At 46.0% G+C, this 23,551-nt stretch overlaps 8 protein-coding genes across 8 annotated transcripts; 4 read left to right on the top strand and 4 right to left on the bottom strand.

Moving 5' to 3' along the window:
• Positions 1 to 1,012: 1,012 nt before the first annotated feature.
• On the top strand, positions 1,013 to 1,291 carry EI90DRAFT_2895196 (uncharacterized protein; the record flags this gene model as incomplete). The annotated part of the gene is made up of 1 exon (XM_039054013.1): positions 1,013 to 1,291. A coding segment is annotated over one exon (279 nt), but the record flags the coding sequence as incomplete, so codon positions are not given.
• Positions 1,292 to 4,631: 3,340 nt separating this feature from the next.
• Positions 4,632 to 5,177, top strand: EI90DRAFT_3015769 (uncharacterized protein; the record flags this gene model as incomplete). Its single annotated transcript, XM_039056923.1, has 2 exons — positions 4,632 to 5,070; positions 5,152 to 5,177. 2 exons carry the CDS (start codon positions 4,632 to 4,634, stop codon positions 5,175 to 5,177), a joined length of 465 nt encoding a protein of 154 aa, XP_038917027.1.
• A 211-nt stretch (positions 5,178 to 5,388) lies between these two features.
• On the bottom strand, positions 5,389 to 5,785 carry EI90DRAFT_2844189 (uncharacterized protein; the record flags this gene model as incomplete). Its single annotated transcript, XM_039053703.1, has 2 exons — positions 5,389 to 5,658; positions 5,708 to 5,785. Coding segments are annotated over 2 exons (348 nt in total), but the record flags the coding sequence as incomplete, so codon positions are not given.
• A 639-nt stretch (positions 5,786 to 6,424) lies between these two features.
• EI90DRAFT_3122463 (uncharacterized protein) lies at positions 6,425 to 6,967 on the bottom strand (the record flags this gene model as incomplete). Its single annotated transcript, XM_039063512.1, has 1 exon — positions 6,425 to 6,967. One exon carries the CDS (start codon positions 6,965 to 6,967, stop codon positions 6,425 to 6,427), a length of 543 nt encoding a protein of 180 aa, XP_038917025.1.
• A 2,606-nt stretch (positions 6,968 to 9,573) lies between these two features.
• Positions 9,574 to 11,246, top strand: EI90DRAFT_3122462 (uncharacterized protein; the record flags this gene model as incomplete). The annotated part of the gene is made up of 5 exons (XM_039063511.1): positions 9,574 to 9,751; positions 9,801 to 10,133; positions 10,180 to 10,478; positions 10,541 to 10,765; positions 10,818 to 11,246. The coding sequence occupies 5 exons, from the start codon at positions 9,574 to 9,576 to the stop codon at positions 11,244 to 11,246; spliced, it is 1,464 nt and encodes a 487-aa protein (XP_038917024.1).
• Positions 11,247 to 17,143: 5,897 nt separating this feature from the next.
• Positions 17,144 to 17,432, bottom strand: EI90DRAFT_2897581 (uncharacterized protein; the record flags this gene model as incomplete). The annotated part of the gene is given in 2 exon segments (XM_039054023.1): positions 17,144 to 17,264; positions 17,281 to 17,432. Coding segments are annotated over 2 exon segments (273 nt in total), but the record flags the coding sequence as incomplete, so codon positions are not given.
• Positions 17,433 to 18,569: 1,137 nt separating this feature from the next.
• Positions 18,570 to 18,965, top strand: EI90DRAFT_3054179 (uncharacterized protein; the record flags this gene model as incomplete). Its single annotated transcript, XM_039060069.1, has 2 exons — positions 18,570 to 18,799; positions 18,856 to 18,965. Coding segments are annotated over exons 1-2 (263 nt in total), but the record flags the coding sequence as incomplete, so codon positions are not given.
• A 182-nt stretch (positions 18,966 to 19,147) lies between these two features.
• On the bottom strand, positions 19,148 to 22,911 carry EI90DRAFT_693671 (uncharacterized protein). Its single transcript, XM_039067960.1, has 18 exons — positions 22,631 to 22,911; positions 22,517 to 22,568; positions 22,284 to 22,466; positions 22,029 to 22,225; positions 21,866 to 21,973; positions 21,708 to 21,810; positions 21,539 to 21,643; positions 21,376 to 21,480; positions 21,147 to 21,318; positions 20,642 to 21,083; positions 20,400 to 20,581; positions 20,222 to 20,341; positions 20,093 to 20,169; positions 19,948 to 20,036; positions 19,861 to 19,891; positions 19,717 to 19,798; positions 19,490 to 19,664; positions 19,148 to 19,429 (listed from the first exon to the last, which is right to left on the bottom strand). Exons 1-18 carry the CDS (start codon positions 22,680 to 22,682, stop codon positions 19,245 to 19,247), a joined length of 2,460 nt encoding a protein of 819 aa, XP_038917021.1. The 5' UTR covers positions 22,683 to 22,911; the 3' UTR covers positions 19,148 to 19,244.
• Positions 22,912 to 23,551: the final 640 nt, after the last annotated feature.

Raw genomic sequence — 23,551 nt, 5'->3', positions numbered from 1 at the left:
GCATGTACTGAGCAATAATTAATTATGTATGGATAAATTCATGTCAACTAACCAAGTAGGCGATCAGGAGTCTGAAATACCAATTTGTTGTTTTGGGTCCTGATTTGCTCCAAGGAAATCTCCTTAGACCCCTCTGGACAAAGGATAGCTTTGTCAGTAACATTAACCATATTATCATTGATGAGGCACACTGTGCAGTCCAGTGGCTGTCATTCTGAACAAAGTATAAAAACTCAGCATGGCTTTACTCATACCTCCAGAATCGATGCCAATGGTATCTTACTTCTGCAACCTGTCATATCCATCCCCAGCCATCGACTTCCGGTCCCTCTGATCCCTCTGGTCTAACTCCGCTCCTTCCTCACTAACCTCGGAGCTCCCATATTCCGCAATCCTCTCGGTACCCCTCGATGGTCACCACCCCCTCATTTCAATTTATTACCTACGCCTCCCTAAGTATGGAGCCCCGAAGACTTCTGGACAGCTCTGACGTCCACTAGCGCACTCCCACCTCCGCTGGGCAATACACTTGCCTGCCCTGCAGAGCCCACCTTCGGGCCTATCCCTCCTTTCCGTTTCTGGGTTATCGCCTGCCTTTCCGCTAACCCCGCGACCCGACTCGTCGGTAATATTCAGTCGGCTAATGTTTAACCCCGTTAGCTCCGCTCCGTTTGGCTCCGCCAATTGCGGACCCGTCTTCGCTGTAACCATATATATATCCCACTTGTACATAGGTTACACTCCAGTAATAAAATCAACTAGAGTTACCCCCCTTCGGTTCTGATTGCCAGTCAGTAAGTTAGGGCACGGACGTGTCACTAGGCACAGCGCTCTTGGCATAAGTCGCTGAGGCCAAAGCCCTCCGCTACAGAGACTCTCCCTCGTCTCGAATCCGGTCTCTGACACAACCTTGGACCCTCATATATGCCGAAAAGTATTGTCAACAATCGGAATGGGCCCATATTATAGCACTCATGGTGGTAAGACAACAGAATGGCTGCATCGCTCAAATGACCATCCAAATCTGCATTATTGTGTCTGTCAGATGCAATATAGCAAGGACTCCTGTTATGACCTAGCATTCCTCATCCCACTCAGTTTGAAAGTATCCGATCCCCTTCCGGTCCCATTTCTTGTGTACTGCAAGTCCCGGGCTGATGCTGAACGGAGTGCCAGCTTCCTGAGGTCACGACTATGTGCATCCCTCAGAGAGAAAATCATTTGGGTGCATTCTGGGATGTCAGATGTGTCAGAGACCAGATTCGAGACGAAGGAATGTCTCCGTAATGGAGGGCTTCGGCCTCAGCGACTTCTGCCAAGAGCGCTGTGCCTAGTGACACGTCCATGCCCTAACTTACTGACTGGCAATTAGAACCTAGGGGGGTAACTCTAGTTGATTTTTCTACTGGGGTGTAACCTATGTACAAGTGGGATATATATATGGTTACAGCGGGGACGGGTCCGCAATTGGCGGAGCCGAACGGAGCGGAGCTAACGGGGTTTAAACATTAGCCGACTGAATATTACCGACGAGTTGGTTCGCGGGGTTAGTGGAAAGGCAGGCGATAACCCAGAAATGGAAAGGAGGGATAGGCCCGAAGGTGGGCACTGCAGGGCAGGCGAGTGTATTGCCCAGCGGAGGCGGGGGTGCGCTAGCGGACGTCGGAGCTGTCCGGAAGTCTTCGGGGCTCCGTACTTAGGGAGGCGTAGGTAATAAATTGAAATGAGGGGGTGGTGACCATCGAGGGGTACCGAGAGGATTGCGGAATAACGGGGGCTCCGAGGTTAGTGAGGGAGGAGCGGAGTTGGAACGGAGGGATCGGAGGGACCGGAAGTCGATGGCCAGGGATGGATATGACAAGATGGACATAAGTTAATGGCAATCAAGATGCTTAAGGAGGGGATGCTCATTGGACTCACTAGTACAGAATCCCTGGGACTGGTAACTCTCCTTGCATCACCAGCATTACATATCTAATTTACATCAAACAGGGCCATGATCTAGCAAACATCACCCATTTGGTTCAGTTCAGGCCTCCTGACAACCTAAACACATTGACTCAGCGATTTGGAAGAGCTGCCCAGGATCCAGAATCTTCAGCCACCATCATTCTCCTTGCACCAAAGGATTATTTTGAGGAGGCACAGCAACAGCAAGAGGAGAGGGCCCGAAAGGTGGCTGAGAACAAAAAATGGAAGGCTGATGTGGTTGCCAGCGGTGAGCAGATCAATGTCAGGGGACGACTCCTGGGTCCCCATGACCCTCCCCTATGGTCCACAGCCTGTGGTGTAACCAGCCCTGTCCAGGGCACAACTCTACTGTGGGTAAGGAGATGAATAGATAAAGGCAATGTAGAATACACTTGCCTACTGTGGGTAAGGAGATGAGAAGGAAGCTAACTTCTCATCTTCCCACAGTGGCCACAATATCAGCAAAACTTCCAGGGATACCCGGAAGTCACATGAAGGGGTAGGAACCGGGCCCGGAGCATGCGGCACACGGAGCGTGCGTGCATGTGGGAAGCGCAGCGGGTGGAAGCGGGTCCGGACGCGGGTCCGGGTCCGGGCTAGTCAGGGTGTGTGCCCTGACAATCAAGCACCGAAAGAAACCCCCTTCCAAAAATCACATCAATGTTGCTGCAATGGAGCATCAAGAATTTGACAATCACTTACCTGAACTCCATCGCCCTGACCCCAATTTACCACCCAGGATGGATGTATGGCCAACAAGTGAGATCAATATTCCTCCAGATGCTCTGTTTGAAAACATGAATCAGAACACAAATGTTGATGAGTGTGAAATTCATCTTATTCCAGGAGAGAATGAGTGGGGTGGACTGTTGATGTGGCAACCCAACGTAATGCGGTGACAAAGGTGCACTACCAGGCACCCTATTGCCAATGTGGCATACCAAGTCATACAGAGTGCAACTGTTACCCGCACTGGTGGTGGGATGCTTGTTCTTTTTCTGCTTTAACTTCATGTTGTCTGCCATATCCCGTACCACCTATTGTTCTGGCTGGCCATGCAAATAGGTATATAAGCGGTAGCGACTCGACCTGGGTATGATATCTAACTAATCGATATTGTACCAAGGCAAGTCTCAACTCTGTATTTACAAGAGATCTAACTAATCGATATTGTACCAAGACACCTGCCAGCTGATAACATGGACTGATGCTAACAGAACTCGAAAGGCTACTAGAAGATGCCGAGAGGGATTGGATTGGGGAATGTCCGGTTTAGGGGCAGAGGAACATGGTTTGGAAGCGGTTGAAAGTAGGAGTGTGAGTAAGTGGCCTGTGTCAAGCCCCAGGCTAGAAGTTCACATGGAAGCTATAGATGCCAGAGTACAATCAGTGGTGGGTGATACAATGAACATAGGCCAGAATGATGACCTGTGCAGCCAGCAGGCAGTGGAGCACATTACAATGAGGCTGTCAAAGGAATCAAAGAAGAAAATTCATTGAAGAAATCCTGGGGACTGAGAGAATGTTGACCCTGGGTTGGATGCCTTCATTAATGCCCACTGGCTTCCAAAAGACGACCCTCGCCATGGGTGCCAGAGGAAAGTCCTTGACACTCACTTCAGTAATGACCATATCTGTATGTATTGATACCTGACATGTGCCTGCACAGCAGCTCATCCCCATGTCTTATGTCAGCAACACCCCACTACTGCTGTAACCGTTGCAACTTGTGCAAGCCCCTCTCATGCTGTGATCTTCACAACTGTCAGGGCTCAGTCCTCGATTGGGGACAGCCCGGCCTCAGGCCTAGGTGTGTGCGATGTTCCGGGTGGCTGGGTGCTAGACCCTGTCCTCAGCTCCTCAAACTCACTGAAGGGACTAAGTGGGGATTGAGTTGTCATGTATTACAGAGGGTAACTACAACTTGCCTAAGCAGGGATTGAGTTGAGAAGAAGGGTAAGTTTCCCTATTCCCCGCTTGGCTGCTATAAAAGGGAAGTGTACTGTACAGTTCATAACGTGACTCTGGGTAGAAGCCGAGCATGTTCCTGCGACTCAGAAAAGGTGTCACATGGGTTAAGGCGAGTTGCTCACCTTGACCCACGTAATTTTTGTTGGAGGAACCATGTGCTATGGGAGGCCGGACAAGTTTTCGTACAGCCACATTCCCACATCCGAGCGAGGAACTCGCCCAGACAGCCACATTCCTGTGGTAGCATGACTACTTGGTCACAACACCCCTTCTTATTACTTATTTTGGTCACTTTGGACTTATCCGCAAAGGCCACAAACTATATTCAATCTTTTGAATTAGTTTCCCTTTTCCTCAGTTCTCATGCATATAGTGAGACTGAGGTTAGTTATCTTTCTTTCTTTCTTATATCTTATAACTCATTGTATATTACCTTATAGCTTTACTACTAGGTAATATAATAGTTCTCGTGCATATAGTGAGACTGAGCTTTACTACTAGAGCAAGCGGTTATTCCGTTAATTTTTCCCATGGGCTCACATGCGGGCTGTAGTTGTGAGAGATATGTAGGGATGGGGAGGTCAGGGAAGTGGGGGAAGTCAGGGAGGGTGGTTCTGGGGTGTGGTTGGGTGCCCTGACAGTGGGGTCAGGGGCCAATCCCTGACAACAACCCTGGTCTCACTGCTTCAATGTTTGGTCACGAACTTGTAGAGCAACCTATTAAGTGGTTACCTCAACATGCAAAACCTGGCTACAAGAAGGACATGGATCGTTCCTCTCAGCTTGGCAAAGCACTCCATGACTGGAGAAAAGCAGAGTTTTCTCAGCGCTATCCTGATCAGCACGACAGTATTTGGATAGGGGACTGGATTGTACTTGGCAACCTGATCATTGACGATATTATCTATCTCGCAAATTGCAACAAACTTTTGAATCAACAAGATTTCATCCAGCTCGTTGATTGGGAAGAACGTGGCTACTACACATCAGAGCTGTTGCCAATTATTCACCAGATTTTCCCACCAGCAGTGCCCCCATCTGCTCAGCCATCCACCCCAGTGCAAAGCAATACTGTGTTTCAGCCTTGCACGAAAAAATGTGGCAACTGCAAGAAACATGGCCACAATGGTGAGTTTACTGTGACAAGCTATAGTATTTTTTTCAACTGATGTGTCTGGATTAGCTTGAACTTGCCCTGAACCGTGCAAGAATTGTCACCAGAGTGGTCATACTAGTAAGTTGCATGCACGCCACCTATAGACAAATAAAATACTTTTGCACCCAATTAGAGATCCATTGTCCAAAAAAGGAAAATTCTTCCACTCGATCAATCTCCTGCCCAGGACATTGTTAATTAAGCCCCCAGATCAGCTGCATCAATTTTGTCATGTCATCCATTGATTCTGACTCACAGGAATTAATTGAACCCTGCATTGTGCCACGTTGCAACAACTCCAACCCTTTCTGGAAATGGTCTTCAATGATAGCAGGTGAAGTGCGTCCTTTCTCATACTTGTGAGGGCGAAGGTTACAAAGCTCGTTCATCATAGCAACTAATCTGGATTCTATATCAGGGCTAGCATGATGCAATGTTCGATCTGGTATGTGGTAGTCTTCCTCGATGTCCTCAATGCAAGTTCTATAAGCCTGGATTATGGACGATTGACTAATGATGTATTCTATCATTTTCACAGATCCTGTCCCCAAGTAAACAACCTATATGTTTGTTATTATAGTTGGTGCTTCAAACCAATTTGTTACGCACTTTTATATAGAGGTTCATCAATTCAACAAGCCAGTCAACTGCCCGAAAGCCACCTTCCTTCCCTGATGGATTACAGAGCCAACATCTCATAATCGCCTCACAAAGTGGCACCGGATACTGTCATAGCCTGAAGAGGAAATTTAACAGGTGTGATGCGTACTTGTGTTTCCCACACACCTGGAAGATCGGAACCCAGCATGAAAGAACATTGATCACAATGTCCACCATTCCATAGTTCATCGCATGCACAAGGATGCGGTAGTAAATCACATCTCTATTGAACAAGAGCTGATTTGTCTGCCTTTGATCCTGGTCCTTTGGCTGTTGCTGATATGTGTCAATTTGTCTTGTCCGGAAATACTCCTTTGTGATGTGCTTGGCATGTCAGTTGATCTCTTTGATGTTTGGCCTGGATGCAACGAATTTCTGGAGGTTGCCACCCACGTTCTCTACCCAAGTGTCAAGAATGGTGCATCGGGTAATGTAGTTTATACCATCATTCATCATTCGAAAAGGTGAGACTGCTTTGTTTAATTTAGAAAAGTCATTTAGGAAGAACAAGCAGAGGCACTTATACAATCCATTGGGATCACTTCATAAGTTGTTGCCGGTTGCATGAATCCTATTTATCACATCAACGCATGCCATTCTAACATGAAAGAGTCCTGGTATAGGCAGAAGGTAATGCATGCATTCTAACATGCTTTCTTCAATGCATCACAATCGCAAAATCCCCTCAATCTTTTCAACCATACCGAGATCCCCATGGAGAAGGACCATATATTTTTCGAAAACCCCTTCTTTTATGATGCCACTTTGCTCAAGAAGCGACATTATTGCATCGATATTTCCATCAATGGTGGATGCCTTTGCATACACTGCCTCTGCTGTTGAGTACAAAGTTGGCTGTGGTGACAATCGGAATGTCAATGGTGGGTTGATAAGATGGGATCGAAGTTCAGGGAAGTATTCTTCGATTAATACTGATGCAACGTGCCACTGACAATGTTTCATGAGTGTATCTTCACCTGTTGGTAAAATGTCAGCAAAGGTGATCGTTGGTGGGACATTAAGAGCGCTGGGGTTGTTTGGGTGAGTGTTCCATAAACTTTCGGCATATTCCAAATGCTCAGGAAGCATTTCCTTCAGTGGTGCAAAGAAGAGACCGGTTGTGATGCTCTCAAATGTTCGGTCCTTGAGATCCATTGGCTGGCCAACACCGAACTTGAAGTCACAGTTATCATACGCTAGGTTGACCATTCGAGTGCACGCTGAAGGAGAGAACGAAGGAAGGTCAGTTGGGAGGTTCAAACAAGACCACCACCAAGCTGTTCCCTGGTTCTTTAGTTAGGATGGGGAAGTGTACTAGTGTTATTTATTGTAAATATAGTACCAATCCGAGTGTTTTGGCTAATTCTATTTTTATGGGTTAGTTTTAAAGTTCCTGGGAATTGACTTACAGATAAACCGAGCCCTGCGGAGCTGTTTCTTTATTGAAATTTCTTAATTTGTCTAGGTGTAATTCTGTGTAGCGTTGTTTTAATTTGGATTTAATCTTCTACTTGGTGAAGTTTCAAAGATTCTAATCAGTTAATGGATTTGGATTGTGTCTGGAGTGTCCCTTGAGTTTGTTCTATTTTTGTCTTATTTTATTGCTTGTTTTAACAGTAGCAAAATAACTGTTTTGTGTTTACACTTTGAAATCTGGAGTGTTAACCAGCTCTCCTGTTGAAATATCTACTTAATATTTCTCTCCTTAATTGCTGCCTTTTACTACAGTGGCAATCTTAACTGTATATCACTTTTTCGCACTGGAGTGACAACCAGAAATGCTTGAGAAAAATAATACTCTATTTTCTTACTTCTCTAAGGGGGGCGAAAAGTCGCAGAAAGGGTCTCCCTTTTATACTCCTTGGGTCGCCTTCCTTTTTCACGCTCTACCTTCTATTTACAGGATTTATTTACAGTGTATTTTTCTCAAACTGAATAAAAATGAAATTTTCATGCTATAGTTCTACTGCGCTTTTGCTGCGCTGAACTGCGGTTCTACTGCGGTCAGACTGCACCTAGAATTCTTATTGTCCTCCCTCGCCTAAGCTATTTTAATGGTTAATTGGAACTTGGCTGCGCTGCATTTGCCGCAGTTACCTATTTCAAATTCCCTATATATACCATTAAATTTGCTATGACTCGATGATTCTGAATTCAAACTTCGCATTACTATGCGTACGGCTGTGCTGAGACCTTCAGCTGATTTATTCCATTTTTATTTAGTGACATTTAGTTAAAATGAGACTGAAATGGTAAATGAGTGAATTATTCAGGTTTAAAACTGAAAGAAAAAGTTGCTAGTAATCAAGAATTACTCAAACGAATGTGTTATAGCTCTCCTCCTCATTAGAATATCGTTCCCTAAAATTCCCGCCATGGTCCGTCGTAGTTTAGTGGTTTTCGTGAATTTCGTTCATATTCCCTGATTCCCTTTTGTATTATCACATCCTAATCCTCCATATGTATTGTTCGTTGTTATAGTAGGTCGTCCTTGAAGATTTCATATTTTTATGTATTTTATTTAGGACTCTGGACCTCTTGAAGCTGTTTTCCCACGCGTTTTCAGGTTTCTAACTTCATGTCCCTATATCTCATTCATTTCTGGATGTTTTCTCACGTTCTTGGTATCATAAATTTTCATTTATTCCCACCTTTCCAATGGTACCAAGGTTGTGTCCTATTTCCTGGTATTCGTTGAGTTAGCAAAAGTTCGCACGCACATTCGGTAATCACGTGCGTCATTCCCATAGTCGTTCGTATGCGGGCGCCGTTTCCGTTTAATTGTTCGGGATTTATGATATGCGTGGGTGTTTATTTCTTTCATATGGGCTTCTGTGATTTATTTCAGATTTTTCCCTCATGATTTAAGGTTGTTTTGCACTTTCCGTGCTTTGTTTTGACCGGGCTCTTCCTTATTTGGACGGAAATTGGTCTTCACGATCTGCCGAAGTGTGGATCTCGGTTCCGACGGCCGGTTCCCTGCGCATCGCCACCCTCACGTGTCATTACACATGATGCGGATTTCTATATTCCCGTCATGGGTATAACTTCACAACGGCTGGACTGTTTGGGCTGAAAATTTGCATAACTATAGTTCCCCATTTTTAATAATTTCCGTGTAAATTTCGTTGTATGTTTTAATTATGGATCCTACGCAAACATCGTCTTTTCCCTAAGCTCGGACTTTTGATGTCACTATTCCCGTTATTGGATATCTCATTAACGCATGATCCTTTTATTATGAAAATTTGGGAGGATTAAGATTGGATCCCTTCCTTTCTAATGGGCTATCAAGCTTGTCTCGGTCGTTACTGGTTAATCTTCGCGCTTCCCTTTTAGGCATTGTCCTCGTTTTGCAGGAGTTTTAGTCATATCTCCATCGTTTATAGGTAGTTTCCCCTGTAATTACTCTCATTGGTTCCGTTTGGAGGACATCTACATTTCCTATTGTAAACACGACTCTGACTTTTGCATTAGTTCCTGAGGAATCTTCGTTCCGTGGTACTTCCATCCTTGGCTACGTGTTCGGACGTGGGAAAGTAGTTTCCATGGAGGTTCTCTGATTATTTTTATAGTCAAATCTTGGTCGATTGTCCTAATTCTTGGTTTAATATTTGCTATAAATTCCCCCGAGAATTCCGTCTCGTTGATAGTAAGCTTGAAGTATTTTTGCTATTTTTCTTTCTTTCGATTTATCGTGTATAGTCATAATAATTCGTAAAAATTCGTAAAATTCGTTAAAATTCAGGTCCTTCTATTTTCTCATATCTACTTGTCGTATGAGGTTTTTGTGATTTATCTGGCATATTTCCATAATGGGTTTCCATAGTGTGGCCGTTATTTCTCCTACACTGCTGCAGGCTTTCCAGCAGTATTTCACAAGGGGTGATGCGCTCTTCTTGCCAGATAACTCCGATAGAGTCCTCAACGCTCTTGATCCCTCAGCTCATGACTTGTCTCCCTCAAGCTGGGCCATCCCATTCCCACCGAATTGTAGGAATTCTGATTCGCATAGTTCGAGAAATGCTGACTTTACATTCAGGGGAAGCACTCCAGCTTGATGATCCGACGCGCGTCCAATGTGAAACATTTATTTTGCGGAAGCAGAAAGCCGAACAAGAGTGTAAACACCATGGACAACCAGTGACCACTTCCCCCCATTCCATACAAGCTGTGACAACACAATCCCCGACTCAACACCCATACACTGCATACCCAATCATGTACCCCCTTCTTCCCTTTCCTAGCCAACCATCCCTCTTCCTCCCTCAACAATCTACTACTCCTTCAGGAGGCTCTCCCCCTATTGCCACGCTTGCTCCAGCACCCGACATGAAGTTGCCATCGAAATCTCAATCTGATGGAAGAGGAGAAAGTATGTGGTTCTTTTGCTCATGAACTTCACTCAATAACTCGCACAGAATTACTTGAAATCTGCTACCAATGTAATACACTAAATCCTGACAAGGCGACAACAGAAGCGAGTTTCTATCTCCCCATCGACTACTCTGCATCATTTGCACTCTGCAAGATTGAAGAAGGGATGGATGCCGATGTTACCAAGCACGAAATTGGCTATCTTCCAACCTTTGATGGAAAGCGGCGACGTGATACTCCAATCCAACTCAAGACTGTAGAGCAGATGGAAAAGGCACTGCGTGAACTTCGCGAATGCATGTCTCGAGCCCAAACAAGTAAAAAATTATACATTATCAATATTGTAAGTCCTGGAAACCATACCTACATGATGTGGCGCTTATTCTCAATACACAAACCCACCAGAAACCGGTACCCAAAGCTGAAGACCTTGGGAAATGTGGGAAAAGTCGTCGGTCTAATACTCTAAATGACACAATCTTGTCCAACCCAGCTTCCGAAAAATACACCATGCTCGAAAAACAATGGGAGTGTCATAGATGTCGTAGTTACTGTTGGCCACATACACACGCAAGGGGAAAACACCTTCACCTTAGTAATGCGATGCTGTCCTTATGGGCGCAACAGTGGGTATGTATAATTCACTGTAATCACACTGGCATTGAGCTTATGGTTATTGCAGACTGACCGCATCCCCGGAGTTGATCTCCACAACCCCCCAGCCCATCACTGGTTTGATGTGGCAGCTCTGAGAAAACAGACCAAGGCTGTCAATGAGAAGCAGCATCAAGAATCTAAGAAGCGTTCGCGCGACACCAGTCCACCAAAAACCCCTACTAAATCCAAAAAAGTCACAAGCCCTCCAGCAAAGAAGGTCAAGGTTGACGTGATACCAGCCAAACAAGAGCCCAAAAAAGAAACCATCATCCTTTCTTCTGACCCAATAACACCAGTATTTCTCCGTCGCCGTTCATCCAAAGTCGGAACTGACTTCGTTGATCTTTCATCTTCCCCCATCCCAGGACCTTCCAAGAAGAAGGATCCCGTTATTTTCAACCTTTGCAGCGACAGTTCTGCTGATGATTTTGACATAGAGTACACAAAATGTTAGAGGACAAGTGTGCATGTGCGCAGCATGTATTTACCGTCAAAAAAGTCACCAAGTCGCCATGTTATAGGACAGAAAATAGCATATTACTTATTCTAACAGTTATGTACATCATCTAAGCCAAATAGCCTGAATGGCTAAACCAGCCGCGTGTTGAGACTTCAGTCACTGAGTATACCGCTTCAAAGAGTAAAACTTTGGCAGCATTCATATCCCTCCCAGACAAGACAATGTCAACGCGGTTCCTATTGAGACGAAGCCAGTGTTTGATTGTAGAAAAAGCTTCTTCAATTGGGTTCAAGTCGGGGGAGTAGGGAGGGAGAAAGATGAGATGAATGCCTCTACAATATCAAGTGAGAGCGAGTTTGGTGATTGTGGTGCACACATACCGGTCAGCGCACATTTGCTCAAGCTCATCAGACTTGTGGATCGACGCGTTGTCCATAATCAGAACAGACCGAGGGAGAGGGAACGGGTTCATGCGCGGGAAAATAGAACGGATGAAGTCGTTGAATGTGGCTGTTGTGTATGCTCCCTCCTGAATATTTGCGTGGAGTATTCCTTCAACACTGAGAGCGGGGAGTATAGAGTACCCGAGAAAGGGATGTTAGGATTGAAGCACAGATTTGGCACATGTTACATACTTAGTGCCTCGGACAAAGAAGTCCTGGCAACGTGCTCGGTCACCAGATGGTGCCCAGCCATGTGAGCGCGAAGAAGTGTTACGATTGCAACCAGTTTCATCGACAAAAACAAGCTGATCCGCTTGATAGTGCCGACCCATATACTGCCTAAATGCAGTGCGGAGTTCTTCATTGCGTTCAAAAGCCGGCTTTTGCAACTATCACAAGGAATAAATTCTTCGGAATGTTGAATAAAATGTGAAAATATCCACCTTTTTGTATGTAAAACCTCGCTGCTTCAGGCTGGTCCAGATCGTACTCTGGCATACAGAGACACGATTGTATCTCTCTAATATACGTTGTAGTTCATGGAGATATAGATCTGGCTTGAGCTTGAGATGACCTTGTATCAGCTATTTGGGAGATTCAGCGAAATCAACAGATGGCTGTGATTTATCGTGCTCACATCCAAATCCCAGTTGTTGAGTTTGCAAGTACCCCCATGGTTGCCAGCTTTCTCAAAAGGAATTCCTTGCCTATGAGCTGAGATAACCCGGTGAACCGTGCGCTCACTGAGTTGGGCAGCCTGTGCAACCTCTTTGGTAGAGAGGGTTTGGGACATCAGGACAATGAGGCGCTTCATCTCTGGAGAGGTGTGTTTGGTCATGAGATGATGCGTGGAGGAGAGCCAAGCAGTATGTTTAGTGCTGCAGTCGTCATCAATGAGGGTGGCATATTCATCATCAACGGGGAACAGAGAATGGCAGTGCAGCGCTAACGTACTATATTGCAATACAAACCTAACTGTATTAAAAATAAAAAATCCCCGAAATTTGATCATTTTTGCGCTGATTTCTGACAAACATATTGATACCCCATTCACTTGGAAATTGACAGATTCCCTCAAAACCGCAGTAATGGTTAATTAAAACTTGACTGCGTTGCATTTGTCGCAGTTTCCTATTTCAAATTCCTCATATTTACCATTAAATTTGCTATGACTCGGTGATTCTGAATTCAAACTTCGCATTACTATGTGTATGGCTGCGCTGAGACCTTCAGCTGATTTATTCCATTTTTATTCAGCAACATTTAGTTAAAATGAGACTTGAAATGGTAAATGAGTGAATTATTCAGGTTTAAAACCAAAAGAAAAAGTTGCTAGTAGTCAAGAATTACTCAAACGAATGTATTATAGCTCTCCACTTCATTAGAATATCGTTCCCTAAAATTCCCGCCATGGTCTGTCATAGTTTAGTGGTTTTCGTGGATTTCATCTTCCCTGATTCCCCTTTGTATTATCACATCCTAATCCTCCATATGTATTGTTTGTTGTTATAGTAGGTCGTCCTCGAAGATATCATATTTTTATGTATTTTATTTAGGGCTCTGGACCTCTTGAAGCTGTCTTCCCGTGCGTTATCAGGTTTCTAACTTCATGTCCTTGTATCTCATTCATTTCTGGATGGTTTCTCACGTTCTTGGTATCATAGATTTTTATTTATTCCCACCTTTCCAATGGTACTAAAGTTGTGTTCTATTTCCTGGTATTCGTCGAGTTAGCAAAAGTTTGTGTGCACATTCGGTAATCACGTGCATCGTTCCCATAGTCATTCGTATGCAGGCACTGTTTCTGTTTAATTGTTCAGGATTTATGGTATGCGTGGGTGTTTATATCCTTCATATGGGCTTCTGTGATTTATTTCAGATTTTTCCCTCATGATCTAAGGTTGTTTTGCACTTTCCATGCTTTGTTTTGACTGGGCTCTTCCTTATTTGGATGGAAATTGGTCTTCGCGATCTGCCGAAGTGCGGATCTCGGTTCCAACGGCTGGTTCCCTTCACATTGCCACCCTCACATGTCATTAAACATGATGCGGATTTCTATATTCCCATCATTGGTATAACTTTACAACGGCTGGACCGTTTGGGCTGAAAATTTGCATAACTATAGTTTCCTATTTTTCATAACTTCCGTGTAAATTTCGTTGTATGTTTTAATTATGGATCCTACGTAAACATCGTCTTTTCCCTGAGCTCGGACTTTTGATGTCGCTATTCCCATTATTGGATATCTCATTAATGCGTGATCCTTTTATTATGAAAATTTGGGTGGATTAAGATTAGATCCCTTTCTTTCTAATGGGCTATTAAGCTTGTCTCGGTCGTTACTGGTTATTCTTCGCGCTTGCTTTTTAAGCGTTGTTCTTGTTTTGCGGGAGTTTTAGTCATATCTCCATCGTTTATGGGTAGTTTTCCCTGTAATTACTTTCATTGGGTCCGTTTGGGGGACATCTACATTTCCTATTATAAACACGACTTTGAATTTTGCATTAGTTCCTGAGGAATCCTTGTTCCACAGTACTTCCATCCTTGGCTACGTGTGCGGATGTGGGAAAGTAGTTTCCATGGAGGTTCTCTGATTGTTTTTATAGTCAAATCTTGGTCGATTGTCCTAATTCTTTGTTTAATATTTGCTATAAATTTCCCCGAGAATTCCGTCTTGTTGATGCTAAGCTTGAAGTATTTTTGCTAATTTTCTTTCTTTCAATTTATCACGTATAATCATAATAATTTGTAAAAAAATTCGTTAAAATTCATTAAAGTTCAGGTCCTTCTATTTTCTCATATCTACTTGTCATATGGGGTTTTGTGATTTATCTGGCATATTTCCATAATGGGTTTCCATAGTGTGTCCGTTATTTCTCCTACAATGCAAGGCCTTTATTTAACATCTTTTGGTTCTTTATCAGTGACATCCAAAGGTTATCAACTGATGAGGGGGAAACTGCAAGTCCAGCATGCACAGCCCACTGACGGACAGATTTCAATACATTTGATGCAGCCAAATAGAACGAGTTCTTCACTTGCAATGTGTCAGGGCACACCAGCCTGACCCAGCTCCACCCGGCCCCACCTGACCTGGTACCCCACTGCCCACCCCTCCTCAACCTCCTCCCTCTCTCCTCTCCCCCTCTTCATTTCTACTTCCTTATCTTCTCTCTATTCTACTTCTTTATCCTCTCTTTATTTTACATGGACGACCTTTCCCTGTATCAATGTACCATTTGACCCACTACAGCATGCCCATGACACACCCAGCCCGGACACCTCGGGCAACCCCCCACTGTGCCCAGCATGTGTGCTCACACCAGATGCCCTCGGGATCTCCCATGGAGACACCCGGGTGATTACAGCTGCATGCGAAGGTGACGTGGCATCTGTCAGGTGACCTAAGCCGCATGTATATAAACATACCTGAAGTGGGAACCAAAGAAGTAGCCTTCTTCTCATCTTTCCACTTCAGTCTAAGTGGCCAGGGACCATCATCCCACATCGGGCCTGTCAGTACGCACGCCTGATCTGCCCCCTGCCAGGCTCTCAGCCCCAGACGCTACACCCAGGCTCTCTCGACCCCAGATGAGTCCCTGACACAATGCATTACAGTGGTCATTGCAACTATTCAAGATTATTGACATGATTACAACTCCTTTCTATCCAGAATTTCATGGTAAGTAATCAATCATACTGAGCACACTATAGCTTACAATTTGGAGCAGGGCATAGTTCCTCTCTGGATAGCTTCCCTTTGGCTGCCATCCTGCACTGACATGATCCCCACCACTGACTTCACCTCTTCCGGCACTGATCTCCGTGAAGAAATTTCATGTTGCCCCACAGGACTTACTCCATGAGATCCAACTGAATGATACAGTTAAGGTCACAAGACAAGGACATAAAATCATGGACAAGCCTGGCATCGAAACCAGGACCTCTCAGTGTGCTACCATTACACAACTCACCCTTTTGACCATGCCGGTATAGGCTGTTAAACTCTATACTGATGGGAACAGATATTGTCAGGGGATGGACCCCGGGTCCCCATGACCCCTCTCTACAGTCCACAGTCTAGCCTGTAAACACAGCCCATCTCAGGGCATAACTACTGTGGGTAAGAAAGTGTATAGATAAATGAAGAGTAGGCTACACTTGCCTACTGTGGGTAAGAAAGTGAGAAGAAGGTTAACTTCTCACTTTCCCACAGTGGCCCCAATATGGCGAAAACTTCCGGGGATACCCGGAAGTCACATGAGGTGGGATCCGGGGTCGGATCATGCGGCGCGCGGAGCGTGCGGCGCAGGAAGTGCACAGGAAGTGGAGCGGGTCCGGACGCGGGTCCGGGTCCGGGCTAAGTCAGGGTATGTGCCCTGACAGATATCCATTCTCCAACACTCCGCGCTTGGAGGCACCAGTTTGGTCCTGCATCCCACTTGTGCCTTGGGCTCCACTGCAAGTAGCTGTCGGAACAGCCCCCAAAGTGCCGGCACCACGGACTCAAATAATGGCACCAATGCACTGATTCTTCCAACTTCAAGCTGTGCTGGATGGAGTTTTGACACGTTCAAATGGAGTCCGTTCCCTTTTTCTATCAGTGCTTGTATTTCTTTGGTATAAACTGCTTGAGCGCTTCTGAGGACCCAGTTTCTCACAATGGTGGCATCATGGGGATCTTTGGTAGGGTTGAGAATATGGAGTTGTAGCTCTTGCAACTTGTCAACAAACCGTGCAGAGGTCAATATTGTTGACAGGAATGACATAAGCGTGAATCCATTAGCCAGCATGTAATTAAATACATGTTCTGCACGATCCATGGGACTGTTCATGGAGTGAAAGATGGTGGAGGGACGAGGGGATGTGTTGATGTCGGGAGAGATGAGCTCAAAGAATTAATATCGGATGTTACCGAAAACACCGCCACCGACATTTTGTGCCAGTTGTCGGAGCGAAGTGTCGCGCGCTGGTTTTCGGAGTAGGTGATCGGATTTAACTCTATTTCCGCTGCATGTGACTCTAAATATTGAATGCAGAACATGACTACTTAGGTATTATGTAAACGTGACTGTGACCTTCAATACGAACCCAACTTAGTAAGATTTTGAAATTGCAGTGTTCGCAGCGTGCGTCCCCGAGCGACGACGAACTGGGTAAGAGTCTGAACCAGGAAGCTTTCTACAGGCTGAATTCATTGTTATATTGTTATCTTCGGCGGTGACGTTATGACACGTCAATGATTTGAAATAATGGAATTTGATATGAACCTGCCTCCGAAATCCGTCGCGCGCGCGAAATGTGGTAGCAGCACTATCTAAAAAACAGCAAGGTGAGGAAAAGCGACGATGCCTAAGCAATTGAAAGAACTCTATAGAACCATGGCAGTATTTATGATAAGCACCCGCTAGAATCCCTGGCTTGGTTGTGCTTTGATGGGTGCTCACCGTCGTAGATAAGCCGGCCATCGCCATCTACATCGGTTTCCTCGATCATTCCTTCGACTTCCTGTCTCAAACATCTCAACCCAAATTGTGGTTTGATATAAACCCACCGGAGCGGGCAGCAACTTTCTTCAGTTCCACAGCGGCGAGGTAGTTCTTCTCGGGGTGAATACCTCGAACGCTTTCCTAGTCTTGCTCTCGCTATCTACATCCTTCATCTTGCTTGCCAACATCTCCAGGAGTTTAAGGAAATAGATCATCTTGTTCGAGTCGACGTTTACTTCCTTAATCTGTAATCATGGTCAGGAGCTCCGCCTCTGTTGGATTTAGACGCGCCCGATTCGCCCTCAGTTATAGCTCTATCATCATTTGAGAGGAATGGAATGAGGCGCCCCGTCCCCAGCGGTGAACTCAAGCAAGTCGTTTTGGTGATCCAGTTCCATTGCCGTGTATGGGGACATCACCTGTTCGGTGCTCAATTGACAAAACTTACAGCAGGTGCGACAATGGGACATGGATAGACATGAGCTTCGTAACAGGTTCATGCAGGAGCCTCAATGTCATGAGATGATCAACCCCTAACAACTTAATCTCACGGTGCACAAAGGGTTGAGTTTGGTGAGTTTGCCTCAAATGAAGGCTTGCACTATATACATAATCAACAACGATAAAGCCATCCAGTTTGGGGCCTACTATTGCTAGAGCCTTGAAATTTGAATTCAGTCCCCTCCCAGAGGGGACGACAGCTTTCGATTCCGATCCAAGCCCTCGTGCGATCAATGACACAATCGGCTCCCCTACTCCCAAACAGAGTCACGTACTTTGAACATATCGAGGCTTGTGCCCCGTTGAGCTATCTGTGCACGCCTCACAGCTGCAACTGATCTGCCCGGGGAGTTCGCGAAGGTCAACTCAATCTCGATATTTCCAAGGAACTACGGTAGTCCCATAACGAACATGCAAGATGAACTGTTCCCTTTTCTCACAGCGACTTGATCGGTCACATCGGTTAGTTGATTGGTTGTGGGTTAGTACGTGTCGATGTCTGGAGGCATACAGCATGACTTGAAAAGATAGCACGCCGGTGCAGACAAGGTTCAGTGTACGTTTGTGCATGGGCAGTGTTGCGAGCGTTTGGGCTTAGGATGACGACACGAAGGGAACTCACCCACTGCAGGGACACGAATCATATCGATGATCACAAGTTTCATACTGCCAAGAAGTAAATGATTGCTCCTCGACTGATTGCACCGGTACCCACTTGCACACCTGGGTGAGAAATACAATTTTACCATTCGTATATTATGTTGGGTGCAGTGATCTCCAATTAATAGAGGCTGGTCACCTCTAGGAAGAACCCCCCTGTGGATTGTTTGGCGGTTTGTTGGCAGCCTCGACAGGAGGAGGGTGAACGGTGGAAATTTCCTTTCCCCAGATGCGCAATGGAGTGCATGAATGCAATATCTTGCCTTCGCATCGCAATTAATCCCGTTTCGGATGTTCATCCAGTGCGTCCCCCTCGCTGTTTCTGCGTGCGCACCTTTAGCTTATCGTGATAATGCCTCAGGATCCAAGAGAAGATTTTGGGCTTTGACACCTTCACGAGAGATTGTCGTCTCTCGATCATACGTCAATGACGTCGTCTTCAAGTTCGATCGTGCTACAATTGAGACGAGGTTCAATTCACGAAACAGGTCATTAATAACACCTTCGCACAAACTCTGGGTTTGCGACTTTCAACGTGTCTCCACTTTATCTTGCACCTCCGCGATAAATAGAGTCTTAGTGATATTGTAATGACGTATGGCGACACCATATTAGGTCGTCGGAGTGCGCAAGCCCGGAGAATAGCATTCAACGGTAGGATGTTCACATGAGCTGGGGATGAAATTGGGGCAGCTTTGGAATCCATTCCGGCAGGATCAACGACCTCTCAGACCTGACTGCTCGGACTTGGTGGATAACATGCGACGATGTCTCTACGAAGGGAATAAGGGCATCCTGCAAGCCTTTCCTGAGCATATACGGTTCCTAGCCATCGTGTCAGTGCTAGATGCATCGAACCTAGAGGTTGCGAGAAGCCTGAGATGCAATAAAAATCTACACTAATCCCTTATGCCCGAACCGTAGGGGTTGTAAAACCAGATGGTCCCGTTAGCTGAGGAAGCTGCAATGGTTGGATGCTCGTGATTCCATGCAAACCCAGTCAGGTGAGAGGCGCGGCCAAGGGGTACTCTCAATGTGTGTACAAGATCAGATGATCCGCGGTCACAAATAAAAATAAAGCCTTCTATGAACCCATGGACGGTTACTATTAGTCAACGAGGACGCCAAGAGGGAAATCCTTCACTTTTGTCGGCACACATCACAGCACACTCATCTATGCGCAACCCGTCTACTCCAGATGCCCAGCCACGGATGCCAAGCTGGCTACAACCTGAGTATTCCACTTCTTCATTGGGCGGACAGTACGTTTGAAGAAGGACCAACCATGTCGAGTGAATGCGGAACAATTGCGGAAATGCCTACGTTAACGAAAAAAGAACATCGAATAGGACTCTGAAAGCGGCGTCATACCTTCCCTTCATACGTGACGAGCAATAGGGCTCCAGAAAAAGACACATCCAACCCGCGAACTTGATTGAGGGTCGGCGTCTCGCTAATGGAAGCGGTCAAGGACCTTCAGAAGACTCGATAATTGAGATTGAGATTGAGACTGACAAAATTTTCGCTCGTCCATCTATCTCGATCACTGGCAAGATGGTTGAGTCCTCAAGCTTCAGATAGTAGCCACACAAATATACCCACAGATGATCCTTCGCTCAGGAGGGAACTTTGATGGCTTCAATTGCTTTCCATCAACCTCCACGGAATCTACTGTGCCAACTACAACAAGCCTTCACCACCAAGGCAGCTCAGTTGCAGCTCATCTTCATTCCACAAGAACACTCACTTAGTTCCGTCCGGGGTAACAGCGACTTCGTCAAGTGAATATGTGAGGTCAATATTCCATTCTTCACCGTCGCGATTCTTCAGACTTTAATTTACTAGAATGGGTTGTAGGAACAACTCAATGACTTACGAAACACCGAACATGATGGCCCTCTGTATAAACGAGGCTTTCTTTGTTCGGCATCCACGTAACAGCCTTCACTGGCCCTTGCTTAGCCGGACAGGAACTGACGGTGGGTTTACCAGCACCCTGAATAGTTGAGCAATAAGGAGACAAGGAATTCGAGTTCGCGAAGGGTCAATCATACCGAAAGATCACAGATCACCAGGTCAGCACTTCTGACTGGCATCACCGCCAATAAAAGATGCTTGGGGTGCCAAGAAAGGCGATGCGGCTGCGTGTTTGGATCGCACCGGAATGAAAAGTGGGTCTTGACCTCCGGACGCATGGCCCAGACCATTACTTTTTGGTCCTGCGAACAGGTTGCCACTATGAGCACCGATACTCAGCAGAATAATCTGCATTAGTGGATGTTAGATTGGCACCTACGGTAGTCACCGTCAGCACTAAACTTGATATCGTGTACAGCCGAGAGGTGCATTCCAGTCCATTCGTCGGCCTGCGATTCCAATAGAGTGGCCACACCCTTTGTTCTACTTATCCTCTCCTGCTTGCTGTTCTGCCTAATTTGGGCATAATTGTAGACGAGATCAGGTGTGCGATTGCTCTCGACCACACGCATGACAAGCCTGCGGAAATTTGAAGTAGCCCGCCTGTATTCTGAAGGCGTAATATCCAATTCCCACAGGAGGGGGATGATATCCGTCCATTGAGAGGCTTCGAGGGTCTTTCTGACAACGAGTCTGGGGTTTTGCGGTGCATCCGTGTCGGGGTTGAGTACGGGTTCGCGTTTGATCGGCTGTCCCGGGGGAAGAGAGGGAAGAGATTGATTGGTTACAGGGGTTTTAGGAATCTTTTCTATGTCATCCGTCTGGAGACCAATAGAAAGTGCATGTTAGGTGAATCTCAGCAATGATGAAATGCGTCTACGCACCCCGACCCACTTCTTTTTCTTCGGCTTGATGACTCTAAGGTCGATAAAAAACCACATGTACACAAGGAGTGATCCAATGGTCCATATCACCAAAGCAGCGGTTACGCAAACGCGGATGTATTCAGCATCCCCAAACTTCAAGAATGTGAAGAGGGCGATGCCTATGGCGAACCTAGCGCAGATATACCTTCATGAGGGAGGGGTGCAGACAACAAAAGTTATCACTCACGATCCCACCGATATCACTAGGAATGTAAAAGGGGCGGTCACGATCCATGCTGAAACCAACCATGGGGGTGTCAGGTCCGACTTTATATATACAGCTGAAGACCATCTAAAGTATGAGGTCAGTTAAACGTCTGAAGCCAGCGCAGTAATGCTAGGATACTGACCGATAGCTGACTTGACTGCTGATAGCACTAGCGATAGAGAGGCAAAGTGAAAATATCCACAAAAATTGGACAGCTTCGAACAATCTCTTCTTATTGCCGTCGTAACTAACACAATTCCCATGCCTCAGCTACAACATTCAAACACAGCTATGAGAAGACTTTGAGTCACCTGAGCTGGATGGTGGATGCAGACACCCCAGCAAAGAGGGTGGCAACTGTTGACAGATTTTCGAATGTTGGACGTCGTTCGTAATACCTTATCGTGTACAGGCCTGTTGCAGACCGTGGTCAATTTGAATGTTCCGGTGTCAATTTACAGTCACATACCGTGACCAAGGAATTCCTCGAGCGCCTTTGTGATGTCGCCCAAATGATTTGACATGTGGTCCGCTATCGTGGATATGTGGTGACGGGAAGCATTTCTATAAAAATTCCCTTAGAGTAACACACATTAGATTGGCTGACAGCACAGGACCCACTGAGGACCCACCAGAGAACTGGAGTAAATTGATATTCCAATATAACAGATCTTGCTTGAAGTCTAGGAGCGATCGATGCACCTCCTCCACAATGTGGTACTGAACTTGATTGAAACCTGGCAGAATTTTTAAACCCGAATCGAATTTTTCGAGGAGCTGCGCTAGCGTCTTAAATTTTTCTGGAAGAGAGTCGGACAGATCTTGACCGCTAAAAGAGCAACCTTAGTCACAGTGCTGCAGCATGGTTCCGGGGACGGGACACGTACTCTTTCGCCTCTGAAGGTGTCGCTTCGCCCCAAAGCGGACAAATGGTCCTTCGCATGACATCCGAAGCACTGTGTAACTGGCGCTGAAGTTTCCCGATCCCATCGGCCAAAATCACAGCTACAGTGATCTTTCTGACGTTAGTCGCACATTTTTCTAATACTTCTTGAAGCTGCTCCAATTTTCTGCACCATAGTTTAATGTGAATATCTCAAAGCCGACGAAGACATCCCACCTCTGGTAGTCTCTGAAGGCCTTCCGCCTTTGATCCGAGTACGTTATGTTGGCTATGAGGGAGAAAGCAGCGTCACGATATGTCACTTGCAAAAGAGAGGCATCATACAAATACCATGTCTAGTGCGCAGTCCGCCGACTTGGATAGGACCGGTAGTATTCGCCATTGGAGGGGGGCTATAGGGTGAGCAGGGCCGGATCCGAGAGGGGAGTTGAATGAAGGGCCTAGTATCTTGAACACGGGTAGTAAGACTTGCTGAACTGCTTAGCAACTAGCCGGCGCGGCACTATTCCTTGCAAAGGGGGGGAGGGTTTGGGGTCCGCCCCTTTTTCAAGGGCGTAACGAGAGCCATTTAAAGAACGAGAAAGCGAGAAAGCGACTCAAGACTAATCGGCTCGGCTCGTTTTCTCCGAATGGGTATCAGTTGTCCAATGTAATGGCTGAGTGTCTGCACGAGCCATTTATGGACGTGTCTTACGATATCAGTGCCCTTATCCGAGAGTCTTTCAATTGTCAATCAGCTGGTAGGGTGAGATGAATGCGTATTCACCAAGAGGGCGGTATGCAGAAACGGACTGGAATTGCCATGCATGGAAACATCGTAAATTCAGTACCCTGCCCACTCGAGAGTCTTCCACGAGGCAACCAGCCGACATCGTGACAGTTTAACATCACACCCAACACCCACATCTTGGTGCATGGGGAACCATCGAGGAAACTGGTTGGATGTTTTTTTTGGGATGACTTGCCGTGGGGGCCGGGCTCCCGGGCCCAATCAAGCTGTTGTATGGGCTGTGGGGGAAAGATGCAACATGCAACATGCGCAAGTTTGTTCGAACCATGAGCTGTCATAAATTATCCAGATGTCAGTGCCATGATCGACTGCCCCAAGCTACGAACGATTGAATATGCACATTAACCTTGCACATCAGGACAGTCTTGCTCAGCACCTCACATCGGCCGGGGAAAACACCCCGGGAGAACGTCCGTCCGAGTGGCAGAGCAAATGATGGGCCTAATCCGCACTCACGAGTT

The sequence above is a fragment of the Cantharellus anzutake genome (assembly GCF_015039405.1).
Source record: "Cantharellus anzutake strain C23 chromosome Unknown EI90scaffold_19, whole genome shotgun sequence".
In the NCBI taxonomy this organism is placed as follows: Eukaryota; Fungi; Basidiomycota; class Agaricomycetes; order Cantharellales; family Hydnaceae; genus Cantharellus; species Cantharellus anzutake.
This window is presented reverse-complemented; position numbering and strand designations above follow the sequence as displayed.

What these genes read in the sequence shown, in the direction of transcription:
- EI90DRAFT_693671 (XM_039067960.1), bottom strand. Translation starts at nt 22,682, where the DNA reads ATGGCGAATACTACCGGTCCTATCCAAGTCGGCGGACTGCGCACTAGA. An exon ending in GCATCCACCATCCAGCTCAG is followed by an intron (nt 21,644 to 21,707) that starts GTGACTCAAAGT and finishes GAATTGTGTTAG; the next exon opens with TTACGACGGCAATAAGAAGA. An exon ending in TCGTCACGTATGAAGGGAAG is followed by an intron (nt 19,665 to 19,716) that starts GTATGACGCCGC and finishes TCGTTAACGTAG; the next exon opens with GCATTTCCGCAATTGTTCCG.